This window comes from Pterocles gutturalis, unplaced genomic scaffold, assembly GCF_000699245.1.
Source record: "Pterocles gutturalis isolate BGI_N339 unplaced genomic scaffold, ASM69924v1 scaffold6539, whole genome shotgun sequence".
NCBI lineage: Eukaryota > Metazoa > Chordata > Aves > Pterocliformes > Pteroclidae > Pterocles > Pterocles gutturalis.
The window spans coordinates 23,559-43,096 of NW_010130496.1; the positions used below are offsets into that span (position 1 = coordinate 23,559).

At 44.6% G+C, this 19,538-nt stretch overlaps 1 protein-coding gene across 1 annotated transcript in view; it reads right to left on the reverse strand.

Moving 5' to 3' along the window:
• The window catches only part of UBR4 (ubiquitin protein ligase E3 component n-recognin 4), a gene marked incomplete at its 5' end in the record, with an annotated part of 75,051 nt that overhangs the window by 11,806 nt on the left and 43,707 nt on the right, over positions 1-19,538 (reverse strand). Inside the window, 27 exon segments of the mRNA XM_010080236.1 lie at positions 678-797; positions 1,021-1,128; positions 1,569-1,696; positions 2,091-2,178; positions 4,438-4,518; positions 4,645-4,842; positions 5,258-5,379; positions 5,797-5,970; positions 6,910-6,991; positions 7,698-7,839; positions 8,367-8,476; positions 9,001-9,158; positions 9,475-9,604; positions 10,053-10,180; positions 10,443-10,527; positions 10,889-10,979; positions 11,204-11,547; positions 11,998-12,126; positions 12,293-12,418; positions 12,821-12,959; positions 14,088-14,327; positions 15,350-15,543; positions 15,673-15,760; positions 16,278-16,363; positions 17,052-17,189; positions 17,735-17,934; positions 18,866-19,108. Coding sequence (XP_010078538.1) covers positions 678-797; positions 1,021-1,128; positions 1,569-1,696; positions 2,091-2,178; positions 4,438-4,518; positions 4,645-4,842; positions 5,258-5,379; positions 5,797-5,970; positions 6,910-6,991; positions 7,698-7,839; positions 8,367-8,476; positions 9,001-9,158; positions 9,475-9,604; positions 10,053-10,180; positions 10,443-10,527; positions 10,889-10,979; positions 11,204-11,547; positions 11,998-12,126; positions 12,293-12,418; positions 12,821-12,959; positions 14,088-14,327; positions 15,350-15,543; positions 15,673-15,760; positions 16,278-16,363; positions 17,052-17,189; positions 17,735-17,934; positions 18,866-19,108 — 3,872 coding nt within the window.

Genomic DNA, 19,538 nt, shown 5'->3' on the forward strand with positions numbered 1-19,538 from the left:
GAAAACTCTCACTCTAGTAGCCTGTAGACTAGTCTTGAAAGATTAGAGCTTTAGACCCTGGTAAGACAGTCTGATGGAAGGACAAAACCTGCCTCATTCCCAAATGTCTCGGTGAATGGCTGTAACAACTCCTCTAGCTGACAACTGACTTCTCCCACTTACTCTTAAAGAGTTTTCTAGTCAAAAGGGTCTAATAATTCTAGCTCAAAGGATGTCAGATTCCTATACACCAACAGTTTCAAAAGATGACCAAGAAACCCTTCTCATTCTCAGTGTAGTTGAGCTATTGTTTTTATCCTCAATTAGCTGGAAAATCAATCATGTTTTCAATATGTATGAAAACACTCCAAAAAACAAAGCAGAGCTGTGTCTTTTCTTGTCTCCCACTGGCCTGTGTCCCAAAGCAGCAAGGAAGGGATCCAAGCAGTGCCTAATAACCCCCACCCCAACTGTGCAAGAATCATCCAAAAGAAGCCTCACTGTGCTTTTGGTTCAGGGCACTCCTCTCGCCCTACCTCCAAGGCCTGCTAAGACACGCCAGCGAGCATAACAAGGGTTGGACTCCCATTTAGGACACCTCTACAGCTCCTGAAGCTTAGCATCACTGTAATAAGATATTTGCAAGCCTTGAATCCCAGTCAAAATTTCCATTCGCCTACCAAGCCCCAGGCACTCACCTTGTCCTCGCTCAGAGGTTCTGCGTTGGATTCATCCAGTATGATCTCCATTATACTCAGCACTTGTTCTGCCACGGCCGCTCCTCCGCTGTCCTTACTCTCCTGCTCAGCCACCAGAGCCTGGAGAAGATGGCAGCAGTTATTGTAACACCAGCAGCAACTGGTTTAATGGACCCACACACTTCCACTAACAGAAAAAGTACGGTTAACAGATAATTTGCAGCATCAGTCCAGCAATATTTCCAATCTCTTGTAGTTATCATAAGGCAGCATGACAGCAGAGGTAGTTTAAATTCAGTGGAGTCCACGGAAAGCCCTTTGTGGAAGTCCAGGTTGTCCTTACCAAATTAAGAGTTCCCAGCATGACATTCAACGTGTTCATCTCCGGCTTGACCAACTGCTGACGATTTATTTTCACCTTCACACAGTAACTAAACAGTTTTAACAGCACCTACAAAACACAGAGAATGCATTCTCTATGGTACCTTCCAAATGAGGAGGAGGATTTCACTGAAACTAAGAGCACCTGATAATAGAGCTAGTTGGGGTAAAGTACAAGCCAGGCTTTTACACCAATATTTTACACTTCAGGACAGCTTTGAGTCTTCAAGTAAGGTCAAGGCAGAAAACCACCACTCTAAGCAAGGTAGGATTTAGTTTCACCAACTCCTCAGCTTCTACGTGCTTCCAAGTCCTTGTTAAAAAAACCTGTTAACTAAGAGGAATGGGAGAGGGAAAAAAGGAATTCCACAGGTTTTAATAAATTAGTGAATTGAAACTCTGTTCCAACACCTAAACTGCAACACAAGGCAGACAACTAGACTTCACTAATGTTTGTGGCATTTTCCATCACGTAACTCCTGACTCTGAAAACCAGAAGCGGAGACTCACGGTTAAGAGGTGCCGGCCTTGTTTGAAGTCTTTGATTCCAGTCAGTCTGTTGAGCATGCACTCCAAGCCCCCGCACTGCGCCATGACACCTGCCATCTTATAAACTTCTTCCTCATCCTCCTCTTCATCTACAGGACAGACACAGATTGTGAAGAGGGGAAGCAGACACAATATAGCAAGCTCGTGCAGCCCACGGGACAAAACAGTGAAGCAAAAATGGAGAGTACAGCAGGACACATTTACCAGCACTTCAAGTCAGTTCAACTCTATCAGATTTGAAATGAATTATGAGTAGGAAGATGAAGAAGGGCCAAGCCGAATGGTCCTGTGCCATGCAAGTGTTCATGTTTAGACTTAAAGTGTTGTTAAAATCCTCCTCCACTCTAGGTGAAGCAGGTAAATGCAGCAAAAGCAACGTCAATCAACTTCAGGCTCACTGCCGTAAGGATAATAGTGTCATTGCTCTGCAGCAAACCTCAGATTTCAAATCTAATCCCAGCTTTCAGGAGACAAGTGCATTACCAGTAGTGGAGTCGAGAGACTCGATGAATTCCTCAGTTGCATCTCCTAGTAACCCTCGCATGCGGTAAATGATCCTCATCGGCTCTCCCTGCAAGAGAGGAGGGCATTATATTAACTATACCTCCATGGACACGTATATACACACCCAGTTCTCGTTACAGCGTGTGACGGACACGCTTCTCCTTTGTGTTGCTTTGACTGGGGATGGTAAGCTCATTCTCCCCTTACTGAGATGAATTAAAAGCAACAGTAAAGCCACCACCTGCAAAAACCTGAGTAACTCATCTGTTGGTCTGTCCACCTTTTCCCAGCATTGCCAACTAGATGGACAGGCTGGTAATAAACAACCTCTTCCTCCTTGTATCTTCTTCGACAGTTTCCTTTAGCACCAGTGAAAGCTGTAGCCAAGCAAAATGTGTTCACCTACAGAGAAATGCCCGCTTGCCACGGCAGCCTTTCCCTCCGAGGGTGTTGCACAGCATACCTGGGAAACACAGGGATGGGGCACAGCCTGGTAAATGAAGCAAGAGAGGCTAATTGGATGAGTGCTTTCACATAGATAAAATCTGCAGTGATGGAAAATGGAAGAGGAGGAGTAAAAGGCAATTTAATGAGCTTTCAGTAAGACAGTATATTACCAAAATGATACAGCCAAACCCACTGAAGCACAAGCTGTGCTTTTACCCTGGGAAAGGGCTAGTTTTCCAGTTGTATTTCCAGCTGGAAATACTGACAGCATATCACTAAACTTTCCATTTTAATCCATAGGTCTGAATAAAAAAGCAGAAAAGAAAAATCCCAGATTTGGGAGCAGGAGCCCTTGCGAGAGAAAACCTGTCAGCGAGCGCGCTAAGCCTAATGTGGAATAAGCAGTGCTTAATGTCACAGCAAATACAGAAGCCCAGGGAAAGCCCCGGGGGGAAGATCTGCTCAAAGGCCACGCTAGAGACCAGCAATTAACACCACAGGGGCCCTGGTAAAATGGCAGATGAACAAAAAAAGCCAGTGAGAGACAAGGGAAACAAAAAGGGGCCTGAGGTTGCGTTCTTGTGCGCCTGTCTATTTCCTAGGGAACGTGAGCCGCGGCTGCAGAAGCGCTTTGCGGAGGTGCACACAAAGGAAGACAGACGAAAGCTGTTCAGCGACAGGAACGCTGAGCAAACTCTGCCTTTCACCCTCACGCGGCTCCAGCTCAGCATCTCACGGGAACAGCAGCTCCTCGTGCCCAGCGGGCAGGCTGGGGCAGGTGATTTCCCTCCGTAAACCCATTAGAGTTCAAATGAGAATTCACAGATTAAGACCAGCACCTCACCTCCTTATCCAGGTTGGTACCTTGCTAAAGAATTATCACTGTCACCTAGCTTTGGGCATGATTTTACAGTACAGAAGGCTTTTTTACTTAAATAAAGCTTGATGAGAACCGTTCCCTGTATCACAATTCACTGGAAACGGGTGTTTTGTTTGAATTCTTCCCCACAAACATAGCAAACAAATGGTTTCAGGAAACTGAGGTTTCAGCCAAAGGTGACTGCAACCCAAGAGTAAATGAGGAATGAACAAGAAACGTTGGGAAAATCAGTCTTTTATGATCTCAAATGCTACTGGCAGTGCCTCTGAAGAACATATCTGAAATGGGTAAGCTTTAGTCTGATGGATTCCTTCTCAGTGGGTTTCCTTCTCAGTGGGAGTAAGAAAAGGAAGGGAAGAGCTTGTTCTGGACCACGTCCACCTCTGGAACAAGCTCACTGGGATATGGTGGACTAGTTCCTTAAGACCGTTGGGTCCATTTCTTCATCTGGAAAAGAAGCAATGCATACTGAGAGGATGAAATCTGTCAAGTTCTTGAGATCCCTATATGAAAAGCCCAAGAGCAGAACTGCAAAGGAATATGGAAAAATGTTGGATGCTCTCCCTGCATAAATAACTTGGGTTCATCTCTGAAGCACAGACTGATGGAGCAATCTGGCGTTCCTGTCTGTGCACATGCATTAAACTGTCAGGTGCAGATGGAGTGTGAAATGTGCTCTGAAAGGCGGTGACACCAGTTCAGCTATTTCCCCAAAGGAAGTCCGTTACTCAAGATAGCTCACATATCTGATATGCTACCCAGGTAAATTCAACACACTCACTTGGGTCACCACTATGTGCTTTTAAACCACTTATGTTGCGAATTGAGTAACAGTCTGTCCTAAGAGAGCACAAAATGGTGCTGAGCAATTATACTCAAGAAATTACATGCCAGAAAATAAATCCTGACTTGTGTGATATTTTTTTTCTTTTCATTTTTTGTTTTTGTTAATATCAAGGACAGGTGCTTTGTGCTGTTATATATAAGGATCAGACATACCTCATTAGTGGGACACCACACCTTCTTGTAGACCTCGGCCACAGGCAGATCCAAGCTGATGATCTTATTGTTCACCAGAAGCTGAAAGGGAGAAAATAAAAAATCCAGAACAAGCTCCCCTTGCATCACCATTCTAGCAATCATCAGCTGCCTAGAAACAGCCTCCCCACGCATCTGTGCAAGAAATCCACACGTGGGCTTTCTCACCTCCATTCCACTGTCGTCCTCCAGCAGAGCTACCAGGTCACAGTCCTGACAGATCTTGTTCTTGATGTCCCTCATGAGCGGCCCAATGCCGGGCTCATTGCTGCTGTAGGGATTTCCTGGCATTCTGCCCTGTAAGAAGTCTTCCTGCTGGGGATCTTTCTCCAGAGTTACAAAGAACTCGGTCACTTCATTCTCTTCCTAAAGAACAGCAGCAGAGACAGAGGGAATAAGTTTTCCCCTAACCACACTCCCATTCCTGAATGTTTATGGTAGCAAGTGACAGGGTGTCCCTTAACCTTCGGTCCTTTTGTCACCGGTGCATCCTGCCGCACATAGCCACACACATGGCATTTCGAGGATGTCTAATATCATTTACTAAGCAAATTCCCCAGCATGAAACAACACTACTGGTTCTGCTTTTCTGCACAGAGCATGCCACAGCAGGAACCTGAATACATAAAACTCCAAAATGTGATGCCAGATCACTACAGTTCGACACTGGCTAATATTAAATCATTACTGCAGACACTATTGGGTTTTTTGCCAAAATGCAAGCAGCTCTATTTAAGAAGTCTAACTTCGTAAGCGATGCTACAGCTTTCTCTATACTTACAGGATAGATAATACTGCATAGTCTCTCAAAGATGAAGACCGGAGTCCTGTAGTCGTCAAGGCTGTAACGTTTTGCAGTCTCTATACACACTGCCATAAACGCTTTGGTTTCAGATTCTGTGCCTGCCAAGAAACGGAAGTATTAAAACAGGAGTCAGCTTTATAGGTTCCATTTTAACTCAGCATACACAATAAATCCTTCTGCAATAAGCACCATACTTTGGTGCCCTCTTCTTTTACATACCCACTGCTTAAAAGATGAAAGGCTATTTATTGGTATGTTTACTAGGAAAACCCTTTGCATGCTTGGGCTGCAGTAAAACAAGCCCATAAAAAGAAGGTTAAAATTCCTGGAAAATAAGAGACAACTCCAGGAACGTTGTTTACCTTTTCCGTGCCAAAAGGAAATATTAGAAGGTCCAAGCCATAGAAAAACCCTCACTAGTCTTTTAGAAAGAAGTTCTTTGTGTGGCTGTAACAATCTGCTTTTTCATCCTGGTTGACCCAAACTCTGGATTTATGGAACCGAGGTGGTTTTACCTGTTGTCATATCCTCCAGCATCTCCAGCAGCATGTCCTGGGTTTCATCGATCAGCTTTGTTCTCTGTACCACTAACTTCCTCAAACACAGGTAACCATTCAGCACCGTACCCACCAGGCGGCTTTTGAAGTGCCGTTTGATGGATTCCACCTCCACGAAGGAAGAGAGAAGACCTAGAAAGCAACAAGATACTCAGGATGTGGGAGAGAGAGTTTGGTTTGTTAGATCTAAATTTCATGCAGTCAGCAAACGGCGCGCAACACTTGTTACAGCTCCCATTGCCAGCCTGTGGTTTCAAGCTCACTTGAATGAACTGAATGGTTGGAGGCAAAACGCTGGCCTGCGAGAGCTGCCTTGTAAATTGTACCATATGGGACCATGGTGAGGGAATGAGGAGAGGGTTTAAGGAGCTTTCTAAGTGCTTGATACAAAATTCTGCACTTTTGGACATTTGTCTGTCGCAAGCTATTTCAAAAGCAGTTGACTGCTCCCCTTCTAATATTTAAGCTTGCTCTGACAATGTGACAGCAAGTGAGATACGTGACTTATCAGTTACATCATCAAATCAGTCTTTTAATAAAGTAAAGAATCAGCCAACACTTGGATTCTTTCCCGTGACATATTTATCAACATGCTTTTTCTTGCAAGAAGCCAGGCTTTAAGAATAAAGTCCATTAAGTTTTGAAGAACATGGAAGAGGATAGGAAAAAGAATGACCTAGTTAATGATGTACTTCCATTTCCAGCAAGTTTTTGAAAAAAGTATACCCTAGAAGAGTCAAAATAAGTAGGTAGGAAACAGGTAGGAATAAACCAGCAAATGGCCCTAAATGGCCTATAAACATAACTAAGAAATGGAGGAGAAAAGTGATATGATGAAGTTTGTTTATGATACATTACCACAGTTCAAGTAACTAAAAACCCAAACTGACCATAAAAACTACATAAAAATCTATTTAGGGATTAAGTGCTAGATTGGTGGCAAAAATCCAGTGCTGACAGTGGCAAAACACTGAATCACGTCTCTTTGAAATTCTGCTACATGCTGGTACAGAACTATGATCACCCCATCTCTAATCCTACTACAGGACTTGTGTTGATGCCACCAAATACCTGTGAGGCTCTTCAAGGCATATCCCTGCTGCAAATCAGTGCTGAGCGTTGCTTCCTCCAAGGCAAGTAAACGAGCTATTTCCTGAAAATAATTAACAAGCCTATTAGGACAATGCAATGCCAATAATGACAAGCTGGCGAGTGTCTAACGCAGGGTGCAAAGGAACAGAGCCGGCCATGGAGAAACCAGAACTGCAACGCAGCAGCGGGGAGGGAAGGTGGAGAGGAGAGTAAAACCCCAAACATCCTCCTGGTTTTCTCCCTGTACCTACCTATTACCGCTCCTCTGCGATGGACTCAAGGCCACTATTAACACAGAGGGTGTCATCTGCCTCTGGAGTGCACCAGGGATCATCACAAAAATCCCCCAAGACCTAACAGTCTGAAGACTGGAACTGAAATGTGCTGCTTCTCCCACAGGCTGTAACTCACACGCAAGGGATGGCAGCAAATCTCATCCTCCCTTGTCGTTAGGGCGTTCAGAGTCCAGCCTGGCAGCTACGACAGCTTCCAACCTGGACCTGCTGCCAAGTCAGTGCAGGAATATTTATATCCCTTAGCACAGCTGCCCCCGGAGCAGTTAACTTGTGTGCCAGCCAGTTTGTGCTGAGGAATGCTACAGCGGGGGCTAAAACCATCGTAGCTCTTTCTGTTCAGATGTGACAGCGCAGAAGTGGGAACTTCATAAACCTGGCAAGGGTCAGCAACAGGGCACGGAACGAAGAGATGAAGATTTCAAAGCAAAAAAGCTTTCTGTTGCTATCTAGTTCCTCCATACAAGTCCATACCTTAGTGATGAGGCTGCCGACATAGGGCAGAACGCCCCTGGCTGCCAGGTAGACCTTCCAGTGGGCTGGTTTGATGAGCTTCTGATACAGCGCCAGGTACTCGGCGGCACACTCGCCAGCAATGCTCAGCTCGTCCAGGTAGCTAGTGAAAAGAAACACAAGCTGACAACCACTTCACAGTAACAAGAAGTATTCCCAGCTTAAGGACACCATGAAAAGAAAGAAAAAACCTCCAGAAATCTGTCTTCCTAGCTAACAGCATAACTGATATTCATTACTCAATGGCTAAAGTGGTATTTTGTCCCAAAAGAGTTCCCCAGCTGTGCTACTAGCATCAACTGGGGTAAGGTATGTCACAGGAGTTGGAAAAGGGTTCATTCCATTATTTTGCTGTCTAAGAGGTAGGGGAAAAGTCCACACAGCTGAACACCATCTGCTTACCTCTGGAAAAAGCACAAAACTGCAATAGCTTATTGCCAGGCAGCAAAAAAAAAGGTCTCTCTAAGTCTATACCATCCCAGCTAATTAAGTTTTAGAATCCAGCCCAAAAAAGACCTGTGAAGCAGAGGTATACGAGGGAGAAGTGTGAGAAAAGTTGGAAGAAGGGAGAGATTCTCATGGGAATTAAAAATAATCCTGGAGCTGCCAAGCGCAGCAACACAGAAATACCTCGTCAGGAGATCAAGGACCTGCTGTTTGCGGCTGGGGATGGTAGCCAGAGCTTCCACAATAGTGCACGCAGCCTGCCTCGCAGCTTGAGTGGCAGGAGTGAACAGCACCTACGGCAAGAGCGGTAGAAGACGGTATCATCCGATGTGCGCAGATAAATAGTGATATCTCACAAAAATGCACAGCGTACCAAAGGACAGTTTGGTGACCTGGTGGCAGTGCTCTCTTATTCTTCCAAACACTTGATTCTGTGAGAATACCTACTTGGCTTGCCATCAAAATGTTTAAACAATGCACGGTGTAGGTGACATAGTAATCCACATATATGAGAAGAAAAACTTTTGCCCAGGATCTACGAAGATTCACTAGTCAAAATGCAGCTAAGTAGACAGGTAGGAGCACCGGAGCAATTAAAAGTTCAGAGTTTAAGAACACACAGACTACTGGATAAATGTTTAGATGCAGTATTTTTAGGGGAACAAAGCTACAAGCCTGACTTGGAATTAGATGCAGTCAGTACAGTCTCCTCAAATATCACTGCTCATCCCATCTGCAAAGGGCATAAAATGCAGCAAACTACCGACAATCTCTGATGGTTAACTCTGTCCAGTGCATCCATTTCACCCACATTTACCTGTCGCAGCCAATTGTTGTGTCCCAGCTTGAGATCCAGAGGGCAAGTTCTCTTCCCACGACGACTCATGAACTGTTTCCATTTCCAGACATATTTTTCTGACAAGTAGAGCTGGTGAAGCTCAGCTTTGCTGGGAGATTTCCCATTGGCATCTATACCTGCAATATTGAACACAGTTCAAGAGAACCGTCACAGCTACGAGCTGCTAACTGCCATTGTATTTTTTTAATTCACTGTTTCATTTTTTTACATTCCCCTGATTATCTTCAGGCACAGTGCATTTTCTACTCAGGGTCTGAGCAACACAGCCTAGAAAAGCCAGTGCTACAATCTCTAAGGACTAACACAGCTCAGTAGGAAGATGGTATCAGACATCACGGGACAGAGGCCAACACAACCCTACAGAAGTACATTCCTTATTAAACCTAGAGGGGCATAAATGTTCCTTCACAAAAGTTAAAAGCACAAGACTACCTCTGGCAGGGAGGCACTTTTTCCAAGCTTCATATGACGCTTTGGGGTCCCTCTTGAGCCACAGCTGAGCTTGTGCATGGATTTCATTGCTGTAAGGCTTCACAGTGGTGAGAGCATCCATAGGCACATCCTAATAAACAGAAAAGCTTTATGATTCTTCCGAAAGCCACAGCCTGTTCTCTTAAGAGTAACTCCTGTAGATGAATCATCAGAACTGTCACTCTGTATTTAAAAATCTGAGTCAAATATACTTGATTCCACAAAGCTGCTGAAAGCACCAAAAGCCTGCCCAATAACTGAGCCATAACTTTGAAGTAGCTCTTTCCCCATGCCTCAAAACTGAGTGGAAAAAAGCCCTGTTTTGAATAGTAGTGGTCAAAGCCACCAAAGAACAGTAAAAAATAGAAAGCAGTTACCTGTCTGCAACAGACAAGAGTCACAGGACTTGCACTCCCCCAGTAACCATGACCAGGAAAAGCAAGCTCTGGCTTCTTCACAAAGTTATTAATCACTGAGATCGTGTGCCAGACTCTAATCAGCAAATTTTCACATGCTTTGTTCAGCATCTAAGGCAGTACCTTGTTTTTCTTGCTGGTTGGAGCAGGTGGCTTGATCAGCTTTTGAAGAATGCGCAGGCACATGAGAGTGATGTTTTCAACAACCACTGGAGTCTTGATGTTCACTGCCATCAGAAAGAGGCTGAGAGCTGAAAGACAGACATAAATGTTCATGCCACGGTAAGATCTGCAGATAGTACACCTCCACAGCTCTACAGAGCACATTTAAAGGGTTTAGAGTTGGGTAAGACCTCATATCCTCAAGTGAAACTATCCCATTCTCATGCAGCCATGGATGGAAAACAATTATTTTTTTATTACAGGAAGAAAGTCTTGCCATCCTTCTCTTTACACCTCCATCTAGACACAGCATTTTAAAATAAAGCTTTCACACTAGTCATTTGAACTCACCACAGCGTAGCCGGAGCTCCCAGCAGCTGTCTTCCTTCGAGATGGAATCTGTTAGCAGCAACATTTCATACTGGAGGCTGCTAGCCTGTAACACAGACACACGCTCAAAGGCTTGGTGACACAGCAGTCCCTTCTGATATTTAAGAAGCATCGGTTCAAAACAATCAATCTAAGTAAATTTAATCCCATGCCCATTTGGGACGACTGGCAACCTGTTTGAGAGATCTGCAAGCAACAGCCAAGACAGGCAGAACTGCCTGAGGAAACAGGCATGTACCTAATCACATAATTTTGTACTCTAAATGCTTATCTTAATTCCTATCAAGACAAAAACACCTTCTGTATTTCAAACAGACCATGATAATAGAGAAGATGCAATGATTAGAATACACCAGCAGTTGCAGAGGGCCAGAAGAAAGAAATAGGAAAACACTGGAGTGTCTCACCAAGTCTGGATTTGCCCAGTGTCCCTTCAGAGCTGCAGAAACCTTCCCAATGATCAAGTCATTCATTTGTTGTGTGGCCTCTGGATTGTCCCTAATTCCAGAAGGAAAAAGAAAACACTGTTATGCTGTGCTAGTGCTAACTACCAAAAGCTCCTGGGATTTCAGCTTAGCTGGTAACAAAGGTACAAGCAGTTACAGCTGATGGGAGATAACCCCCCTACAGAGCTCCTCCTTTCCGATCACGCGTTTCGAAGCACGTGGTTTTCCAGCGTTCGCTGGAAGTCAGAAGGCTGCAAACAGTGAATCAGATCTAACCTGGTCAGAAGGCACATGAGCTGCCGGACCTCCTCCCGCATCGTGGCTGCGCCTCGGCGCAAGTTGTAGTCAAAGAGCTCTCGGATAAGGCCCTGGGACACGAGGATATGCCTGATGGCAGAGTTGGTCGCCAGAGCCCGGAGCAGCGTTATGCAGTGTTCGGTGACGGCTGAGGCACAGCCGTAGCATTTAGTTGATGACGTGTGGCCACAGCCTAAAACGGACAAGGCACGATACTGGCTGGCAGTAAACGTGGGTTGGACAGTGGTTCGCGAGGACTTTGTTGCTGCCTCTCTCTGTTGGAGATCGTATTCCAGGAGTTCCTTTCGAGAGGCAAACACTTTCTAGAAACATAGAAAGGGAGAAATGAAAGCTGGGGAATTGTGAGGCAGCACATAATTATTAATCTCATTCACAGGTTATTTTCACCATATATTTTGTGGAGAAACATTTTTAACCAAGCATTTCAAAATTTGAAAACCTTCGTGTCACTGGCAGACTTGGGAAGTGCATTGGAAATATCAGCCTCACTCCCAGGTATCTGCCCTGTTTAAAGGCTTCTCGTCTACGTTACATGCAACGTAACCCTGGAAATGTGACAAATCGATAGTATTGATGGTAAACACAGCTTTTAGAAATGACTATTTTGTTTTTTTCACTGAAAATATGCAGCTGATCACCTATAGTTAACGATATCGTTAAACACAGAATGGCAACATCTTACTTTCTGTTTCTGATACGAACTCTACCTGGTGACAGAAGAAAACACAAATTCAAATCAAAGCGCATCGTACCTGGATGATTTTGGAAAGCTCATCGAAAGAGTTCTTGCAGTCACCACAATACTCCTGGGCTAACTGCAGTATGTATCTATTCACACTAGCTGAGGTAGAACTTATCCCTCCACTACTACCAGATTCATCCTGGAACAGAAGGGAAAAAAAAAGGAATTATATAGGGAGGCTACACACAGAAATAAGAACCGCAGAACAGCATCTGAAGCAAGGACCGTTAGATGCTCTTGGCAGTATAAAGGCCAGTGTCTCACCAGCCTGGGGTTCTGTGCAAGATCCATCCGGCCCTTGTTACCTGGGGCTTTTCAGGAGCCGCTTCGTTCACTTTACACAGAAGATTTTCCAGCTGTGGTCGGTGTCCCATTAGCTGGTGATAGACTCTGTCGGCCTTGTCCAGGAGAGTGTTGATATTTGTTACCGCCTAAGAGTAAAAAAGGAAACTCATATTTTATGTACAGACATAGAATTTTTAATTCTACAGAAAAACCACCAACCTCCAAATCTTCTGTCTCTTTTGCCTTTTTCTGGCCAAAAAAAAAAAAAAAAAAAAAAAAAGTGACCCTGCACCCTGTTCTGTCTGCTACAAATACCACTCTGCTGACGCTATACTCAACACACACGTCCTTTGGGACAGGCTACACAGTGCAATGGGTCTTTTAAAAAAATTACTTATTCAGTGGAGCACGACAGTAAATAACAAATGCAGTAGTCAGTGAGAAGCCTTGAAGGAGCACTGCTTTTCATGTTACTGCCAAGAGGGATGGATCTGTGATGTCCCTACACTGCTGGCATGTCCAAGGGTACAGCATTTCGTTAGTCTCACCTTCTTTCGATCCTCTTCGTTCTCGATGGGATCCACTGCGCAGCAAGGCTTGGCGTACAGCATGAAGTCAAAGCGAGCGTATTTACAGAACCCACAGGCATTGCACAGGAAGGGATCTTTCTCGTCGTAATTAATGGATCTGAAAGGCAAGCCAGGAAGGTCAAAGACTGCAGCTGAGCTTTATCAAGGTAACTGAGGCAGTGCCGTGAACGGACTCAGTAGGTAAAAGAGAAGGATAGCCCTTAAAATGTCTAACCCCCCAAACTGCCCTGGGGAAGCCATAAGTGAAATACACGAGGTACAGGAGAATGAAAACCTCCAAATCAGGCAACAAAAATATCCTTACAGAAGCAGTGCCACATTCTGGCTAAAAAAAAAGCAAAAACAGATGTGAATTTGTCCCCAAGAATTCTCCTTTAACTACAGTAATTCCCAGTTGAACATCAGACTAGGGCACTGTGCCCTTAACAAGAACACGGATAAAAGGAAACCATTCCGTTCTGTAAGGTCCAGGCTCTCAATAGCTTTCACTCCTTACCCAGCTGCAGCAGACTCATTATCCCACTGCAGACCAGAGTAGCACAGGACGAACTGATTTCTAGCTCCCATAATTCAAGAAGGGATATGGAAACCTTTCATGATACCAGTAATCAGCTGATCTATGGAAAGAATCTGCTAAACACCTCGAATCCCAGCGGGATTAGAGAGGAATAAGGGACAATAAGTGGAGAAGAGATATCAGATAAGGAGACAAAACTCACAAAAGAGAAGGATTTATAGTACTGGAGTGAAAGCTTGAATAGTGCACAGTAAATTACACCCTGAGCCCTGCTCTGAATGGGGAGAGGACAACAAAAGCTCTGAAAAGCCCAGCAGGCACTGTCCGTCCTGCACGCTGAGGCAGGGATCCTGCGGGGAAACCCCCCTGCAACAGGATAACCGGACCCCAGCCCCATGCCCTTGAGTGGGCAGGCCAAAAACAACCTCCTCCTGGGAATTTTATTTTTTAAACTTCTGCAGGCTTGATCTGAAACTTCTGTGTTCTTTCAGCATTGTCATATCGGGTTTTCTTCGTTAGCCTGCATTAACATTAAATCCCTGTAAGCCTGTTTTATACTTCTCGACTAATTTGATTGTGCGGTTGTATTAACCACAATCGTGTATTTCAAGAGCAGGGTATTTTGTTGAACATCCAACTTGGGCAACAGCACAAGGGCTCCGTAAACCCCCAGCGCTGGCTCGCTGGGGAGGAATGAGGGTGACGTACCTGCACTTGTGGCACTGGTACACGTTTTCGCCACAGTTCCCGCACACCCCCGGGTTGGCGGGGACGGACGCGCTGCACCGGGGGCACTGCAGGGTCTCCGTGGAAGCCTGGTAATTCTCATAGAAATCTGCAAATTCGATCATCAGGTTCGAAGCCACGATGGGCAGCGGTAAATCAATCTTCACCTCCGTCTGGCCTGGGGTCAGCTGGACTTTTTTAGCTTTGTGCCAACGAGCTGGCCTGGGAAAAGGAAAGCAAGCGGCATCGTTTTTCAGTGGGGAAGTACCCTCCCCTGTCCACATATGAAGAGAAGCCAAACACAGCCGTCTCAGTTCCAAATCTACTTTAAATGGGATGAATGGAGAGCAGTTCTAGGATTCGTTTCCTTAGCTTCTGTATTGACATGATATGGAGCCAGAAATACATTTTAAGCCTTTATCCTCTTCATAGAGAGAGACTGTTTAGGATTAAAGAGCTGTTGATGCCTCATGGAAAAACTTTAATTCTACAGACATTTTCTAGGGATTTTCACCTCCATTTTTTTATTAGTAAGGACATTTGCATGAAAACAGGATATTTATTTCTAAAGATCTCATCTGCTCCCACTGCTTATTCTCAACCTGAAGTCAGAATCCTCTCTTTGTGACATCATAATCCTCTCCACAGCAGCCACTTGTGATGTCACAGAGGATTAAGACTTCAAATAAGCAATAAGCGGCAGGCACAGATTAATCCCTAAGCCAAAACGATCTGATTCTGGTGAGAACATCTCAAGAAGTAAGAAGGGAAAGCATATAAGCAGAACTGGCTCCAGACTGAGCAACGGATTGAAAAGGAGCCATGGGTAAAAGCAGCAGCCGAGAGTTAGGCCATCCAACTTCTAATTTTAATTCTACTATATGGCTTCAAACAAGTAATGTTAACGCTTTCTGCATTCCTGGACGTGCTACAAGGTCCAAATCCCTTTCTGAGTCAAAGTCTCCAGGAGGTGCTCTTGGTATTAATACTGGTTTCCACACAATTAAGTTGGGTGCTTAAAACTGAGCCTGTACAAAGATTGCATACACAAATTGTACAGGCATATTTCAATCTTTTCTTCAACAATTTATTGCAGGAGATTCAGAACAATCCCCTCCAATGTGGGCTGACAGTGATGAGTAATAGTCTAAGAAGGAACGTTAGCTAAAACAAGCCGGACACCTCAGCAGAAACCGTGATATTGAATTCAGAGACTTGCACACACAGAACACGGACGGACGTACTTGTTTTTCAGCTCCACTATGGCTTGCACTGTCCTGTTGTTGTAATAGAGGTTGATGGTTCGGACCATTTTGGTTCGTTTCAGGTCTCCTATCTTCACCGTCACTTTGCTGATGGTGTGGCTGCCGATTAGCTTCACCACTTGCTGGGTGGTGGTATACCGCGTGTCCACTTTAATGGAGGAAAGCTTAATGTACTGGGAAGAGAAAAAACATGTTGCCTGTATGATTACATCTCAAAAACCTCAGAAACACAGCAAATCACGCTGCTGTAAACAGCTGGGATCCCTAAAATTGGAAAGGGTTTAAGAACAGCAGCTACTTACACAGAAGGGCACCTCTGGGTTGTTGCAGACAAGGCAAGGATCGCTCTCCAGGTAATAGCCATCGAATTCCACCAGCCCAGACAGCGTGCTGGAACGAGGGGAAGAACATTTGACATATGTAATTTGGCATTCATTATGTTTTGCACACAAGCCAACAATCAGAATAGTTGTAGTTTACCTGTAGTCCCCAGTCCCAGATTTAGCAACAGAAGCGTTACAGTATAAAGCACATTGAAAATTCTTGTTTCTCACTAGGCAGCATTTTAGTACAACTATTAACTGCCAAGGAACGACTAAGAACACAGCACCTAACTCTGCAACTCTATATTCTCCCATTGTCCCTAATATTTTGTAACATTTACCAAAAACAAAAGCAAAAACGCTCAAGCCAAACCACTGCCGATAGCACACAGAATGTCACGTTTTTCAGAGGGCAGAAAGGAATCTGCTATTCTCCCAAGGCCAGCTGCAGCAAGCATGCAATCTCAGTAAGGGTCCTTCCTCCACCACGGTTTTATTAGAAGAATTGTGCATTCCCCTGTGGATCGCAGCTCGGCTGCTGAAAAGCTCTTCAGTGAAATGGATCAAAGTCAGAAGTAACTCACTTGTAAATGTTGGAGTTAGGGTGGTTGGTAAGAATGTGGTTTTGAGTCCGGAGGATCTCCACAGCCTTCTGGGAGTATTCCTTCAACTGAAATACAATTAGGAAAAATACTGTCTTCTCAACTTTTTTTTTTTTTTAAATTGCTACAAAGACAAAGATTTTTCATCTTGTGGCATTCCGGGTCCCCCAGAAGACGCAGGCACTATACCCACAGGAATTTATGTGGTTAAATCATTACCCAGGAATGTAATAGATCCTAAAATTAGACCTTTACCACTATGACAGTGCTATTTGTCAGCCAATCACTGTGAATGCCTGCCAAGATTCATAAGGCATTCCCAGCTCTTTAAACATAGACATGCAAGTATCCGTGTGTCTAAATTATGTGTTCTCAAGCCCACTGGTCCCCTAAGAAATCCTACCACTTCCTTTGTTCTAAAGTCATGGTTACAAAAGATTTCTAGGAGCTGAAATATCAAAAATCTAGAAATAAGAGCTAGCAGATAAATGTACTATCCCACAAAGGCTTCCTGTGGGAAAGAAGTCGTCTTCTTCTAAATAAAACAAAACAAAAACCCCAAAAAATCCACACTCCCCAATTTTTTAAGGACCCTGCCTTTTCTAACATTCAGATTTTGGGAACCAAAAAATTTTCCACCAGAAGCTCTTTCGACGGAAAATCTGTCCCAGCTGTATCATAACCAAACACTAACAGAATTTGTGGGAAGCAGCAGTAGCTGGGATGTTGCTCCTCCTTTTCAGAACGACACCGTACCTTTTTCTCCGTCTGCTGTGTTTTCAGAGAGAAGTATCCCAGGAGATCTACAAACTGGGCAGCCTTTCTTCCATAGGCTGGAAGTTCTGGCCAGATTGACCACATGAGATCCAACAGCAATAAAAAAAATTCGAGTTCCTGTGGAATGAAATACACAGGAATCAGGCTTGTAAAGATGGCTATGTAGACCGCTTGGCACACAGTCTTATTCAAGAGGAAAATACAAGTTCACCAAACTTGGAAACCATTATCTTGCTATCCATCAGAGTTCAGAGAGTTAAATCTCACCTCTTTTTGCCACCAGCAGTTTTCCTGCACTCTCTAAAATGAAAGCAGCTGTCCTGCAAGAACTGAACAGAGTTCTGAAGGAGTTCAGCACCCTGAAGTGTGCCTTAAAGAACTCCCACCTTTTTAACTGTAGGAATCTGCAGCTGCCTCAGAAATTCACTCTCCCATGAGTACCTACTACTCCCGTAGACATCAGGCACCAGAGTGTAAAAAGCTTCTTGTAGATGAAAATGCAAGTTGATCAGCAACAAATAAGTCACAACTTTTACCTCCAGCCCCAATAACTGCAAAATTGAATGAGCAATTCAAGGGGATGCCATCATCTGCAAGCCTCAGCATCCTTCAGGATAGATGCTCAAGCGTTAACTCTTTCGCAAGGACAGAACTCTTCATACCTGAGCCGAGACTGGCTCTCTCCCAGCTCACCTGTAGATGTGGAGCGCCAGGCAGTGCGCTTGCCATCTCACGGAGGATGAGTTGGACTCCAGCAAGAAGCAACGCAGGAACTGAATGAGGGTCTCCTTATCAGCAAACTTGTTCAGCTGGTTCACCAGAGCTGTGCACAGCTGATCTTCCTGACTGCCCGAACTCTCGCCTAGGGGACACCGGGTGGCAGAAGAAAGAGAGAATTAAGAAAGCAGACGAATGGAGTATCTCACAGGCAGACTAGCTTCCTGTTTTATAGATCATAAGAGTGAGAACAAGGAGGATGTGTTTCGGGCAACAAGCAAGTTTAATGTCCCTTTCTCTTTCCAAAAATATAACCTGGTACTCCTGACTAACACAGAAGAAAACTGCTGGAATACTCGCTAGTAAGGGCATGAGGAATGTGCTATGCATCCTGATAAACAGAAGAGGATCGACTATGGGGCAGTGAAAAGACTCACAGAGAATCATCTGACAGAGAAAGTCAAAATGGTTCCTTGAAGAAAAGCCAAGAGAGACTTTAGGCCCATGATGACTTTTATAGGAAAGCTTAATTACTTTCCCAGGACTTTGGATATCCATTAAGCAGCAGCCCTGGCTCCAACACTGCTTACAAGTCAGACAGAGGAAACAAGCCTGAACATAATAATTGAAGAGCAGAGCTAACTGGGTGTGCATCTCTAGCACTTGTTTTAATCCCCATGAGCGTTTCAACCTCCTGCAAGCCAGGACAGTCAAGTGAGGTGGAAGCCACTTTGTCACTGGAATAGGTAACTTCCATTAGACAACTTAAAGCCCACTCAAGCTAATAAATATTCACAGTGGGTTTGGGATACACCCAGCATCTGATTTCAGCCCCAACTTTTAAGGCACACTGTTTTACCTTGACCCACTCCAATCTACATACAGTAAAACCGCTCTCCTCTCCAATGCGCTGCTCTAGTCTGAAGTGCCCTTGCCATGATCCATGACCCTTTCACAACAGGGGCATTTATCCCAACGAGAAGCAAGCAGTTCTCTCTAAATAGAAACCAGAAAGGCTGAGAGGAGTAGACTTCATCACTAAAACCACCACAGAAGAGGGCACAGCTGCAGCTCACCCTCTCGCTCCTTTTCCTTTTCTTCTTTCTTGCTCTTTTTACTGGAGGATTTGCTCTGCGTTGCTGGCTGCCCAGAGCCCGATGCTGCAGGAGCAGAGGTGGAAGAGGTGCTTGATGAGCCAGAGGATGAAGCCATAGACAGCACTTTACTGCCACACAGAGCACAAGACAGCAACTGCAGGAGAACCGGTGACACTCCTTCATCTACCAGGAAGCTGACTTGAAGGAGGAAATAGAGAACCGCTGCAGAGAGAAGAAGAAAATCTGTAAAGTCTGAATTTCAAGAAAAGCAAGCAAAAAAAACTCAGCCCAAAATAAAAAGACCCTTTGAACACAACAAGGACCATCCCACAAACTCAGAGAAGCTTCCTGTCCCTACATATTGGGTACACCAAGGTAACGTATTTCATCCCAAATTACACACTGAACAACGGCAGTGCGAGCAACAGAGCACAGATCTCCTGTTCTTGTAAGTTATCCATCACACCATATTGCATCCTTCAGCTAGGGAATAGATGCAATTAGAGCACTGCGATAATTAGTACTGGAAACAGTTCAGTCCTGCTCAAAACTCTCAGCTGTGTCCCCCTTTCTTCTTCGCAGCTGAGTTTCCCCATCTGAGAAGCCTTGATTCAAACCAAGACACTTAATGCACCCCCTCCGCTCCCCCAAA